The sequence below is a fragment of the Dasypus novemcinctus genome, chromosome 2 (assembly GCF_030445035.2).
Source record: "Dasypus novemcinctus isolate mDasNov1 chromosome 2, mDasNov1.1.hap2, whole genome shotgun sequence".
In the NCBI taxonomy this organism is placed as follows: Eukaryota; Metazoa; Chordata; class Mammalia; order Cingulata; family Dasypodidae; genus Dasypus; species Dasypus novemcinctus.
In genome coordinates, this window is record NC_080674.1 from 136,337,418 (window position 1) to 136,352,302 (window position 14,885).

General features: G+C 32.2%; 1 protein-coding gene across 1 annotated transcript in view; it reads left to right on the forward strand.

Annotated features, from left to right (window-relative positions):
• Window positions 1-14,885, forward strand: part of ADAMTS19 (ADAM metallopeptidase with thrombospondin type 1 motif 19) — a 283,954-nt gene that overhangs the window by 57,595 nt on the left and 211,474 nt on the right. Inside the window, exons 3-6 of the mRNA XM_004462171.5 lie at window positions 1,628-1,793; window positions 7,652-7,824; window positions 9,403-9,486; window positions 10,130-10,287. Coding sequence (XP_004462228.1) covers window positions 1,628-1,793; window positions 7,652-7,824; window positions 9,403-9,486; window positions 10,130-10,287 — 581 coding nt within the window. The remainder of the gene's footprint in view (window positions 1-1,627; window positions 1,794-7,651; window positions 7,825-9,402; window positions 9,487-10,129; window positions 10,288-14,885) is intronic.

A 14,885-nucleotide genomic window follows, 5' to 3' on the forward strand; every position in this document is an offset into this window, starting at 1 on the left:
TAGTGGCCTTGAATGCTGAGTGAATCTCAGAATTACACTAATATATAAGACAGCAATAGAGTATTTCTATATCTTTACAGTCTGAACCAATGATATATAATGTGACACCGTCTATCCTAATCCATGTCTAGATGTGCTATATCTTTAAAGACCATTATTTAATATTTTTACATTTAAAATTTCCCTTTTTACCATAAAAGTAGGCCAAAGGGAAACATTCCTGGATCATGTAATTATGTTAGAAGTCAAGCTAATTTCAGATTTTGAAAGAAACAAAATGTGTTTGTGTGTGAAAGAGAGCAATAGAGAGAGGGAGAGAGAGAGAGAGGAAAGAGGGAAGGGAGGTAGAGGGGAAGAGAAAAGGGAGACGGGGGAGTGGAGCTGCTTATTTTATTAGTCATATAAATAGTCCAGAAAATGAAATTAATGAGGACTCATATTTAATTTTAAATTGTCTTATAATGTCAAATCTGTACAGAATAAAATGATATAGAACGTAAGCAATCACCTGTTTTTTCTGTATCGAAGATATGATACATTCTAATAATCAAAACAAAATAAAAAACTTCTGTATTTCTGGGAGAAATGCTTTTTTTCTGGGTAGATTTTTTTTCTTAATTTTGCAGTTAAGGAGAATTTTACTGTATCTGAAGAAATAGTTATATAACTATTGTGCTAATTATATGTGAATCAAAATAAAATGACCCATATATAATTTGTATATGGTTAATGCAAAGATAATAACTTTGATATTAGCAGATTGGGTGTGAATAAAGCAGATTTCAGCAAATACTTTCTTCACAAATATTTACTAAAGATATAACGTGGAATAATCAAATATATAACATTTATATATATGAATTATAATAGAAAAGTGATAAAAATGTATAAAAAATTGAAGTCATACAGTATTTTCTCATGTAGAACACTTTCCTAGTTATAATGCAAATTTCTATTCTAAGAAAAAGATGAAAAATCTAATAGGCTTACCCAGATACCTGCTTGCTATATTTCTTTTTATTCATCATAAGTATATTTTAACCTTCTTTCCACAAATGGCTGACTTTAAAACCATGGCACCATATGAAATGAAACTTGTTTAAAGAAATGATATTTCATTTTTATTCTAATTTATTGTTCAATGTTCTTAATTTAGAAGGCTCTAGAATAGTTTATTAACTTCAATGCTATTTCTCCTATACTTGCCTTGATATATTATGTGAATTACTTTACTAAATAATGATTGTCAAAAAGTTAGACAATGCGATATATGCAATTAAAAATTGTATCGCACTTTTTGTACATGTTGTACATGTAAGTGACCCTGTGACTCTCCCAAAAGGAGCCTTTAAAATTCCAGAATTTTTATTGTGCATCTGTTGCTGGCATCTAGCCTCCTACCCACACAGGCTAAAACTAACTAAATGAATTTTATACTAGTGTAATAAAGTACATAAAGATGAAGTAATAAAATGGATAGCAGTTACCTTACAATTGGGGTTGCCAAAAAATCTTCAGTGAAATACCATGCACATGTGAAGGAGAGAGTGTGTGTGAGTAAGGGAACTTAGAAAGCTATCTCTTTAATTGCTATTTCTTACCTATGTTTTCATGTTATGTATTCCAGATGGGATTTATACAGCTCAATGAAGATTTCATATTTATTGAGCCACTCAATGATACAATGGCCATAACGGGCCACCCACACCGAGTGTATAGGCAGAAAAGGTCCATGGAGGAAAAAGTCCCAGAGAAGCCAGCACCTCACAGTCCTTACTGTGGTATCATTTCAGGTAATGCCTTCTTCAGAAAGGACTTAACTGAATTTGCAAAGTGAGTGGGAGCCTTTAAAAAATTCTCTTTTTCTCACTCTTTCTTATCTTCATCTTCTTTCATGTGAAATTATTTCTGGTTAATGACAGTTTATTTGATTAATTTTAGATTTTTCTTTTAATGTTCCATGAAGCAATATGTTTCAGTACCCCAAGGTGGAAACTATGAAGGACTACAGAGATTAAATATGCCATGTTTCATGCCTTTCTTGAACTTTGACCTGTGCCTAACGGGATACTGTTCATTTCACTAGAATAAAAATGACACTAAGAGCATTCCAGGTCTCCTGTAACTGAATACTGTGAGATCACAGCCTTATTTTAGTCTACCGCGATGAGAACATCGTAGCTATCTCTTTATTTTAACTGGAATAAGCAGCAGCTGCTGCTGTTTCTTTCCTTCCCCACCTTCCCTTCCCCTCCTCCTCCTCCTTTTCCTCCTCCTTTTTCTCTTTTTGACCCACAGTAGACATATTTTGGAGGTGAAAATTAGCAAAGGAAAAGAAAGGAGAAAGAAGAATTCTATCTTAGATTTTTATTTTCAGTATCCGAGTCTTTTGAGTCCGGGATTTGAGAGGCTTATTCACATTCCTAACCCTTAAATCCCTGTTTCTATTTGTCTGCCAATTCTTCACAGAAATATAAGGAAGATGACCATTTTGTGTACTTCCTTACTTCCTTTAGGCAGAGGTCTGTGGCATTTCCAAGGAAGGTAAGGACAGTGAATGATTTTTGTTATACAAGTTCTGAAAGTCTGAAAGATTTAAAGTCATAATCAACATTCAGAAAGAAAAAGAAATTTCCCAAGGAAAAAAAAATTGGACACTTACTCCAGACATCATTGTGAATGTTCACTGATTTTAGAAATAGTTCCAAATACAGTCTGAGGAAATATGATTTTAATTGAAGTATTTCTGGTGTTCGTAAGGACTTTAAAATTGGAGTTGCAGATTTAAAATCATGTTAATGTAATTAGTGTGGAGATTTCAATTTTAATATTGGTTATGGTATTTGAACATGGTTTATGCACATGAATTATGAAAACAAGTAGTTATTTGCAGAGGCCTGTAGGATGTTCACATCATCAGTTATCTAGGGTGTTCAAATTCAGGAAGAATTATGATACATTTCTGTTTAAAATAATTATTTCAAATTAATCTAGGTCTTTTATTTTTTATTGTGAAAACTCATGATATGAGTCTACATTGGCATCATCTTCAAAAGTGGTTGAGCCCATCGCTGTGCTACACTATTCAATGTTCTTTATTAGGCCAAGTTAAATATGACACATCTCTCTCTCTTCTAAGAGCTGTAGACATAAAGGAGATAAAGACAGCTGAACGTAAGTCAAAGCATTATGAATGAGCAAAAGAAAAGCTTTTATATTGTGTAATGATAAAAAAAATCAACTTGGATTTAGTTCACTTAGGAGATTGCTTTTGTTTGAGTTATACTGAAAATCTGCATTTTTCCAGCTTTCAAACCATAGTAAGTTCCAGCTGTGATACACATACACTGATGACACAAAGCAGGCTTTGCATGCTGCTATGCATGGAGGAAAGCTTTCTAGAAAATAACTAATTTTAATAGGCTGAAAAAGCACAAATGTATGATTCATGGTTTTGCAAACATTGTTCATGAAATTTCAGAAAAATGTTTTTGCTTTTGACATGACTGTTATAGATTAGTGTTGACCTTCTTAGTTCAGGAACTTACATATACATGCCTAGAGTACTAAGCCATCAGCTTGATGCTGTGCTCAGCTTACCTATTTTTCAGATGTTTTTTAAGTGTCCAGAATATTTTTGAATTTTAAAATTGGTAATTCCTAAAATAAAATACTCCTTTACTTTTGCTGGTATTTCAGACTGTAGCTCTTCACTTCTTACTTTAGGTCAATGCATTAAAATATTAATGATATGAATCTCATTTGGGTAATGTAGTCTTTGTATTTGCAAATGGAATCTTAAAGTTTACTTGTCTTCCATTTGGTCTCTGCATTATTCAATTTCATCATTTAATGCCTTAGGTATATTATGTTTATATGTACTATTACATTATTATGTTTTCCAAACAGGACCCTTTATATTTTGTAGTGACTTTGATATGTCCTTTTATTAAATGATAATGTAGAGGAGGAGACATGGCTGAGAGTTAGAGGCCCTGGCATCAAGTCCCAGCTCCAGTCTCAGGTCCCGCTTTTTATCCCATGCAATTCTGTTAACCTTTGAACCTTAGCTTCTTTATTGCCAACCTAAGTATGGCAGTCACCTCCTGAGGATGTAGAGCCAAGTGATGTAGAGCTCCTATTTTCAAGATGTGACTAGTTCATCATCTTAGACATACTGGTAAATCACCAGTTGTATCATAATGGGGTAAGAATTATGACAGCCTTAGGACACAGCATCCTAAATTTCTGAGAGTGGAGATGTGAGCCAAAAAGGTTAAGTCTAGTCTCAAATGTTCTTATATCTTATTGTTTTGCCCTCTCCGCAAAGTGTTATCTTCTGCATTGTCCGCCTTAGCTCACTACACTTTGTCTGGATTCTAACTTATGAGGTTAAGGAAAGAGAGAAAGTAAAGGGTAAGGAATATTCCTTTCAAGAGTGTCCCAGAGATTGTGCATGCCAATTCTGCTCGTACTCAATTTTTCAGTACTTATTCAACAGTCACATTTAACTGAACATTAACTGAGAAATGGTTATGGATATGTAGCTACACAACTAACTAAAACTAGGGGACAGGGGGAGGGAGCTCTGTTACTAAAGGCAAGAAAGGGAGAATGGCTATTGCTGAACAATTAGTAGTCTCTGCTATAGCATCTTACTTAGACTATATGGGTGTAAAGGGAATAACTGAGAGAAAATAAGATAGAATGTGGAAAAAGTATCCAAGCAGAAAGAGGTACCACTTTTTAGCTCTTGAATGCATCCACATTAAACTCATTTGCTTGATAGAAGTTTACAGTGGTGACAAGCTATCACTGTTACACTTGATGAATATGCGTTAGATATTGTTCAGAGTTGCTCATTTCCTTTCAAGGTCACGACATATTCATCTTGGAGAGCTGCCAGGAATGGATATATATATATCCAGGAATGGATATATATATTTATTTCTCATGATCAGTTATTATGTATTGACCCTGCCAAGATGAATCTCTTTTATATGCTTACAGGAATGTTCCCTTCTCAGTATTTATCGTAAATTTATATCATAAGACACTAATATATCTGTAGGTAGGATTGAGATCACAATTAGGAAAAAAACTACAAAATTAGATCCTGTCATGAATCTCAAGATGCAAATAAAACTGGTTTCTTATTTTGTCCTTTGGCAAGGTCTTTAGTATTGTTTAACTGCTTATACTAAATCTGGATCCATAAAGTTTACTTTTAACAATACTGATTCTGTTTCAGATGACTACTTGTGAGTTATTTTTGTCCTTTCACACAACTGTGTTTTATGATATAATGTATATTTTTATTAAAAATAACATTTGCATTTGTTTTTATAACATTTTGGTTAACTGGACTGATACTCTGTGTGATATTTGGGTAAAACTTTGTTAGCTAATAGATTTTAATATTTCAGGGACAGAAAAATGAGAAACAGTAAATTATGGGTATAGCTGAGACCAGGAAAGTTGACAGCGATGCTTTGTGCAGTTTGATTCATTTTAGATCTCAGACCTAGTAATAGAAAACAACTAGTAGGTTAAAAATCCAAGAGATTAATTAATCCTTGAACCATGCAAAGAAATAAAGTGTCAAGCAAGGTGGAATATGTGGTTAGCAAAATATAATAAAATTAAATTAAATTGGCAAGCCAAAGCCAAGATACCTGAAAAAAGACTCAAGAAAAGGAATTTATCAGAAGCCAAGAAGATGAGTAAGATTTCTGAGAATACATATCCTTGGTATTGAAAACAAAGTTAGATACTTCCAGGAAAACATCAATAATTTAACACATGTTTATCTCCATACTTCCAGAGACTCCACCAAAAATATAGTAAAGAAATGTAAAAGAGATCTTCTCATAAGTACAACATATTTGGAAAAGGACATGACAGAAGTTGAGAGACGTCAGTGAAATTTTGGTAGATGGCCAGGAGAGGGACAAATGATAGCTGACCTAACAATGTGGTGATGGTTGCAAAAATGTATGAATTTATTAAATCTAATTGAAGTGTACAGTCAAAATCAGTGTACTTTATGTTAGGTAAATAAGGTTGTTAAAACTATAAATTCATTGTTGAAACACAACATATATACAGAAGAGTGTACAGGTGATGAATGCAATTGTTGGATTTTCCCCACATGAACATAACCATGCAGCCACCACCCAGATCAGAATACAGAACATACCAGCACCGCAAGAGTCCTCCTTGTGCACACTCCTGGGCTCTAACATCTCTCCAAGATATTTACTATCCTTACTTCTAACGTCACGTATTACTCTTCCAAGCTTCTGATATTTCTAGGAACAAAAGCATATGCTATGTATTGTTTTACATTTGGAATCTTTTGTTCAACTCCATGTATTTGATATACATCCATATTTTGCATGTTACAGTAGTTGGTTCATTTTATTCTGAATAGTACGTATAGGGAACAACTTTATCTATTACACTTTTGATGACAGTTTAAGAATAGTGCTGCTATGAAAAATCTGTATAATTTGATACACAAATGTTTGCATTTCTGATGGTTATATATTTAAGAGCAAAATTGTTGATCTCGGGTATGCATATGTATTTTTGAACACTGTTTCAAAGTGTTTATCACAATATAAATACCCAGCAGTGGTGTATGGAACTTCTACTTGTCCCCACATTCTCATTATAACTTGGTTTAGTCAGTCCCTTTAATTTTAGTCATTCTTGGAATTATAATTCATTTGATTTATTGTGGTTTTAATTTGCATTTCCCAAAATACTAATGAGATTAAGTACCTTCTCATATGCTAATTATCTATTTGGATATTCTTTTTCTGTGAGAAATGCCTATTTAAATTCTTTGCCTATTTTGCCCACAGGGTTATTTGTGATTGATTTAGAGTAGCTCTTTATTCTGAAAAAGTATTGCAAATACTTTTGTCCACTTTGTGGCATGATTTGCACTCTGCTAGTGTCATGTTTTGATAAATGAAGTTATTAATTTTTATGCAGTCAAATTTATATAAGCATTTTTATTTATGATTACTGCATTTATTTGGCCCTGTCTGAGAAATCTTTATTAACCTAAGGCCATAACTTGTACATGATCCAGATTGAATGCAAGACGAATTCATTGTAACCCATCCATAATGACTTACTAGGTAGGGGTATTTACCTGAAATTAGGATGTATGTGGAAGTCAGTTGAAGCACTTGCAAGTAAACCTTTATGGCATCACTGACTTTAAAAAGAAGGGGTAGTGTCTCTTATTTATTGAATTTTTGTTTGTATAAAGCCCTGTACTAGAAATTTTGCTAATGTGATCTTGTTATAAACCATCAACAACTCTAAAAAATAGGTATTATTATCCATTTTATGGAAGGTGAAACTAAGACTGAGTGGGTGATAGTAGTTTCCCTAAATGATAGAGCTGATAAATAGTAGAAGTCAGATCTATCTGATTATAAAGCCATGTTCCAAAGCCAAATGTCCTTATAAATTCCGTGTGTGCAGGGAACTTGTTTGTTCCTGCTTATTGTTCCATCATCAGCACATGTTGGTGCTAAGTAAATTTTTTTTAGTTTACTGAAAAAAGGAATGTTTAATATTATTCACTTTGCTAAGATGGATGTGGATTTAAAAATCTATTTCTCTGTTGCAGATAAAGGAAGACCTAGATCTAAAAAAATATCAGAAAGTAGAAGAGGGAAACGATATTCATACAAGTTACCTCAAGAATACAACATAGAAACTGTAGTGGTTGCAGACCCAGCAATGGTTTCCTATCATGGAGCAGATGCAGCCAGGAGATTCATTCTAACCATCTTAAATATGGTAGGCAAACTTTAAACGTGCACTTGGAATTTTTTCAAGAAAACTCTAAGGAAGAAATGTGTGAGTATTTATAATGAAGTTCTTTTAAAAATTAACTCATTACTATTCCTTTCTCTCTTTTTTTGAATATTAGTTAAAAATACTTTAGGTATACCAAATTGAACTATTCCAAGAGAGCTATCAAAATAATGATTCACATCAAGTAAACAAAACAAAACAAAAACTCTCATTTTTAGTTTGGATGTGGTAAAACTCTTATTCTTTACTCTCCTCCTTTGTTCTTTCTTCAGTCTCTTTTTTTAAGTCTGTTTATATAAAGTCACAGATGTGTCATAATATTCAGTATTTGCCAGACTCTAACAAAAGCCTTATAGATTAATTATGAGGTGGAACAAAGATGGAGGGGGATAAGACATTGATCAATTATATAAGAATGTAAAAATGGGTGTCAGAGTATAACCTAAGAGCGGATAGCTATGTTTTAACAGCTTAATGTCATGTAGCTAGCTTCAGAAGACAGTTTATAGACTGTAGAAATCTAATTTAAACCCAGTATTTTACAGATGGTTACTGTTAAATGAATCCTCTGACTTAACTGCATGCTATGTTGGGTAAACCTACTTCAAGGCAGTATTAGAAGGTTGTAGTGAAGTATGGTTCCTGGGGGGAATAAATAGGAATAAAAGGCAAATAAATACAAATGTCCATTTAAAATTCCAGTTGCAATATAAGGCAGATTAAGAACCACTGACTTAAAGGATAAATCTATTTTGTTATAATTGAAAATTGTAAAAAGTGGCTGCTTTTTTAGTGGGCAGTTTCCCACACTTCAATCATTTTTGTCCATATTACCTGAACACTCCACCAGTATTCTGCATAGGGAATATTAATGTAGCTTACCCAGTCTGGTCTCTTCTTAGTAATACTATCTGTAAAGTAATGTGTTTCATGTGTCAGTTACATATTTTCTAATACAAATGTAATACTAATTTTTAAACTATTAAGATACCACTTAAAACCTTACCTTGCTTTCTAGCATTGCTTTACACACCATGTTTTGGGAAAGCCTGTCATACTGATGGGTTAAATCTATCAAGCCAGCAGTAGCCTGTGAGATTTTCTTCATGGGCAACATTGAAAGTGGAGCTTTAGAAACTGTTCCCATGGAGCAGCCAGACCCAGAACAGAATATATTGGGAGGTGGAAATAGCAGGTTAAGTTTTCAGGACTGTTTCTCAGAAGAAAGTAGGGTACTGGCATTTTTTGTGGGCTCAGGAAAATAGGGCTTAATTACTAAAATCCCTATATTGCAGTATCATGAGAAGATTCAACCTTCTCTCCCCTTCCCATCAAAATACCTAACTACTGAAAGTTGCTGTATCTCACAAAATTCTAGGTTTAAATTTCTTAGTATATAAAATGAACTAGCTAAGGTATTGCTTATTATGCTAATTTTTAAATAATTTAAAATGTTTTTACTAATGGTCTCAACTTAAATTGAAACTTTTCCCCATGTATGGGCTTTAAAAAATTAAGATGATTTCAGTTTCATTTTAGAATTTTAATTTTTGTTTTTAGGTTTTTAACCTTTTCCAACACAAGAGTCTTGGTGTGCAGGTCAATCTTCGTGTGATAAAGCTTATTCTGCTCCATGAAACTCCAGTAAGAAAGTCTTAAGTTTTTTATTCAATTAGGTGGGTGAAAAATAAAGTTTATATTTTTGAGTAAAGGAAATGTTAGGAAATATCTACACTTAAAATATACATAAATCTGGTCTTTAGTTTTCATTACTACCTCAGTTTTATTCCAAAATTGTATTGTCCTTAGTAGTTTCCAAGGATCTTGATAGCAAAAATTAACTTTCCAGAATGTAATTTTTAAAAGTCAGTTTTAATGACACTTTTTAATTTCTTATTTAATAATGTACTTTTATAACTTCTTATCTTCAGTTCACTTAAAATAAAGAATATTCTGTGTGATCATTTTGGCAGGCTGTTTAAATGGCATTTTGAAAACCTTTGTATTTAAATTGCAGAAACAATGATTTATTCAAGTCTAAAAGTTCCACATTCTTAAAGCTCCACTGTACCTATCTTCTTTTTCAGAAAAACGTTGAACAGACTTTGCAATCATTGCACCTTCACAAAGTTTTAAGATTTTCAATTCAAGCTAAATCAAAACTAAATACCTTCTGGATTCTAATTGCTGTCATGATCAGCAGTCGGCTTTTATAATTCAAGTAGTTTTTAGTCATTTGTGTGTGTGAGAATAATTTGGCCTTAAAGTGAAATATCTCCTTTTGTAGGCAGATCTATATATTGGGCACCATGGAGAGAAAATGCTAGAGAGTTTTTGTAAGTGGCAACATGAAGAATTTGGCAAAAAAAATGATATACATTTAGAGATGTCAACAAGCTGGGGAGAAGACATGACATCAGTGGATGCAGCTATACTTATAACAAGGTAAATTTCCCAAAACCTATTAAAGGACATTTCAAATTTGATGATAATGCTGTTAATTCCATTCATCACTTGTAACATTTTTAATCCAGAGTTTGTGTACTAGATTTGTTGTGACGATTTCTGAACAGCCAAATGGCATTTAGGAAAAAAAAATGGCAGAAATTTTTCCAAATTTGGTGAAAATCAATGACTTACAGATCAGGACACAGGGTATATCTCCAATATATCAATGGAAAACACCGAAAAACCCTGTCAAACAAGTATTATTATTAATTTTTTAAGGATGTTTCCTTAATAGAAGAAAGAGTATGTATAGAAAATCTTCAGCTAACATTAAATTTATGGCAGAAACCTGGATGCTTTCTCTGTAAGACTAGAAGCAAGATGAGGATGACCGCCTTACCAAATCTAGTCACTCTTGTACTGAAGATCAAACCAGTATATTAAGGCAAGAAAATGAAAGGATAGACATAAATATTGGGAAAAGAAAGAAGAAAAACTGTCTTTCTTCTTATTGATATGATTTAACACAGAGTAAATCCTAAGAAATCTAGCAAAAAATACTTGCTAGAATTTATAACTGGATTTTGGAAAGTCAAGTTCAATTCTGTTTATATACGCTGGCAATGAACACTGGAAAATGTTTACAATAACTTCCAAAACGATACAACTCTTAAGAATAATTTTAACAAAATTTGTGTGAGACCTTTAAGAACTATAGAGAAAAATTAAAGATGTACAAAGCAGTTCATTCTTCGGAAGACAATATTATAAAGATGTCTATTTTTCCTAAGTATTTTATAGATTCAAGATAGTTCAAATCAAAATCACTTAAGACTTTTAGTTGTAGAAATACAAGCTAATTCTAATATTTATATGCAAATGCAAAGGAACTAGAAGAGTCAAAGCAATTTTGAAAAGGAACAAATTTGGTGTACTTGGACTATCTGATTTCAAAACTTACTATAGAAGTTCAGTAACCAAGACAGTGTGGTTTTAACAGAAAGTCATTCACTTCAATGAAACAATAAAAAAATCTAGACATAAATCCACACATATATGGTTAATTCATTTTCAAAAAAGTCACAATATAATTTAGTGATGTAGAGGTAGAGTATTCATCAAATGGTACTTGACCATTTGGATACCTAAGTAAACAAAAAATGAATTTCAACTTCTATATAACGTTGTTTGACATTAATTCATGATGGATCATAGACTTTAACATGAAAGCTAAAACTTTTAGGGAAAGAACAGAGAAAAAATCTTAATGACCATGGAAAGGACAATGATTTCTTTGATAGCATATCAAATAAAGCACTAATAAAATAAGATAAGAAAAACCCCGATAATTTGGATTTCCTTATAATTAAAGCCATCTCTTGTTCAAAAGACAGCGATATAAAAAAGAAAAGACAAGACCCAGAGTTGGAGAAAATAGTTGCAATACGTGTATTTAACAAAGAATTTGTTTCTAGAATGTATATGTTTATGTGTGTACACACATATATATGGTCAATTCTCATTATTCACAGATTTTGTATTTGCAAGTTCACCTACATGCTAAATTTTATTTGTAACCTCCAGATCAATACTCGACACTTTTATGGTCATTTGTGGACAAATGCAGAGTAATAAAATATTTGAGTTGCCTGATTTGCACATTCCTGGCTGAGGTTGAACAAGGCAATGCTCTGCCTTCTTGTTTCACCTCTCATACCGTAAACAAGTGTGTTTTTTGTGGTATCTATAGTGACACATTTTTGCGTTTTTGTGCTTTTGTTGATGGTTTCTCTGTCTTAAATAGCCCCCAACCACAGTGCTGAACTACTGTCTAGTATTCTTAAGTGCAAGAAGGTTGTGATGTTCATTACAGAGAAAATGTATGTGCTAGATAAGCATCATTCAGGCATGACTTATAGTGCTATTGGCTGTGAGATTGATTTTAATGAATCAACAATATATATTAAATAAGATGTCTTTAAACAGAAACACATATAACAAAGTTATGTATTGATTGGTTGATGAAAATGGTAGGAAAAAAGGTGCAGAGTAATCTAACTCTGTATTTTCCCTTGGGCAATGACTCAGTACTGGCTATGTCAGTGTTCACAGTGATTTTATGGAATATAACTACCGTGAATAGCAAGAATCAATGCTACATATATAAATATATAAAACTCTTGAAACTCAATAATAAAAAATAAGAAATATGAATCTCCACATGTATAGATGTTCAACATCATTAATCATTAGGAAAATATGAATTATATCTGCACCCACTTGCATGCCTACAATTCTTAAAAACGAAAACACCCAATGATGGTGAGTCTGTAGAACACTCCTTGATTGTTGGTAGAATTATAAAATGGTTTAGCCACTTTGGAAAACTGTTGTATCAGTTGATAGTTAAACATTCATTTAATGTGTAATCCAACAATTCTGCATCTATGTATTTACAAAAGAAGCAATGAAAACATGTATTCACAGTAAAACTTGTATTTGAATGTTTATGGCAGCTTTATTAATAATTTACAAAAATTAGAAGTAACTTACTTGTCCATCTGGTGAATGGATATATTGTTGCATATTTAGGCAATTGAACACTCTTCACTAATAAAATGGTAGAAACTACTGATAAATGCAAAACACAGAAACTTATCAAAAACATTACACTGAATGAGAGAAGCTAGATTAAAAAAAAGAGATCAGAAGGGTGCTTCCATTTATATGAAGCTCTAAAACAGGTAAAATTAACCTATATTGATAGAAATTATTTCAGATACTGACTGAAGGGAGCATGAGGAGAATTTCTGTGTTGATTTTTTATATATATATATATATATACACACACACACAAATATATGTACATGTATGTATACAAATAATCTATAGCTTTCAGTACACGAGTTTGTATATCTGCTCACTTAAATTGTGTGCCTTTTATTAAGTGCAAATTATTTATATAATTTATAAATTATGATTTACAATTAATATTAGGAAACACAGATTATGCAGGACCTTTTATGCTGTAATAATTTTTTCTTCATCTAAGAGCAGCAAAAAGCCATTTTAAATATTTATGCAAGGTGTTGACATAATTAGCTTATGATCCCTCTCCCTGCATTATGGAAATTAGTAGGAAAATAAAGTTGATGTCCATCATCTATTTAGAAGATTATTGCAGTTGCTCGTGAGAAAGATACTTGCATAAACTTCATTGTTGATGAAGACAGAGAGAGACTCAGTAGGAAAACTTGATAAAATTTGATGATCCAATAGATATGACCTGTGTTTTCCTGTAACCAGTTGATGATCTTTTACTGATTAATTAATGTTTCTGAGTCTCATTATAGTCAACAAAACAAGGATAATAGTACAGGATAAAGAACATAATTACATCTTGTATAACACCTGGCATATAGTGAATGTTCAATATTTTTTCCCAAACATAGATCATTGTAAAAAGTCCTATGCAAATTTTTTTCATACACTATCAGAGATGTCTTTTGTTGTATCCTTATTTTATCTCTGCTTTTACATTGACAGTTTTGTCAACCCATGATTAAATTTCACCTTTTTAATAAAATTTTTATCCCATCCCAGATTATCTTAGACACACTTGAGAATTATTTATTATTGATGAAGATAATCTCTAATAATTGAGAAATTTTTATGGAGTTAAAGTTTAATATACTAAATATTACTATTAGTATTTTTATGAGCAGGTTAAAATAGATGAACTCTGGAATCCAGACCTGCCTGATACTTGATCTTCCACTTCTTTGCTAAATGAACTTAAACATATTATGTTTCCTACATACATACCTATTTGCTCATTTTTAAAATCATACTAATAACACTTGCATTTTAGGATGGCTTAATTTAAATGAGAGAATGACATGTAAAATTTCTTGCATGAGGAAATTGTGAAAAATATTCTTTTCTTTTCCCTGTTAGCTCTCTACATCCGGTGAAAAATTATTTACTAATGTATACTTTCCAATTCTGTAGAGTCTGCCTGCTTTGCCCTAAGATTTTCACTATCACTTCACTGAGGATTTCAATGAAATACTGAAACTTGAAATGCTTTATTTGTTTGAAAGAATGTAAACCTACCTTGTATAATCATACTGGACTAGCTTGCCTCCCAAATTTTCTTAGTCTATTGGATCTGCAGTTACAGATCCAAAGAAAAAGAAAAGAAAAAAACACTTAACTTTTTCAAATGGCCAAATATACTAATGTTTACAAAGAAAATTCCTCTTTCTTTCAGGTTAATTTAGCCCTTGTTTGCTTGTATTTTCTAAATAATAAGTAGGTTGATGGGTAGAAAAATCTTAAGAAAATAAAATGGGTGACAATGATAAGATCTAGAAAAAAGTACAGCAAAATCAGATGCAGAAAGCTGTGTTAGAAAATATTTCAAATTCAAAGGAATGTTGAAGCGTGAATGGAAATTTAAGAAGTGTCTAGTGATGAAAGACTTATGGTATGATGGAAAGAATATTGGACACTGAAGACAGACAGATGGGCAAAGGTTTTAATTCTAGCTAGTCCATTTATGAGCTCAGTGACCTGGGCCAATGCCTCACTGA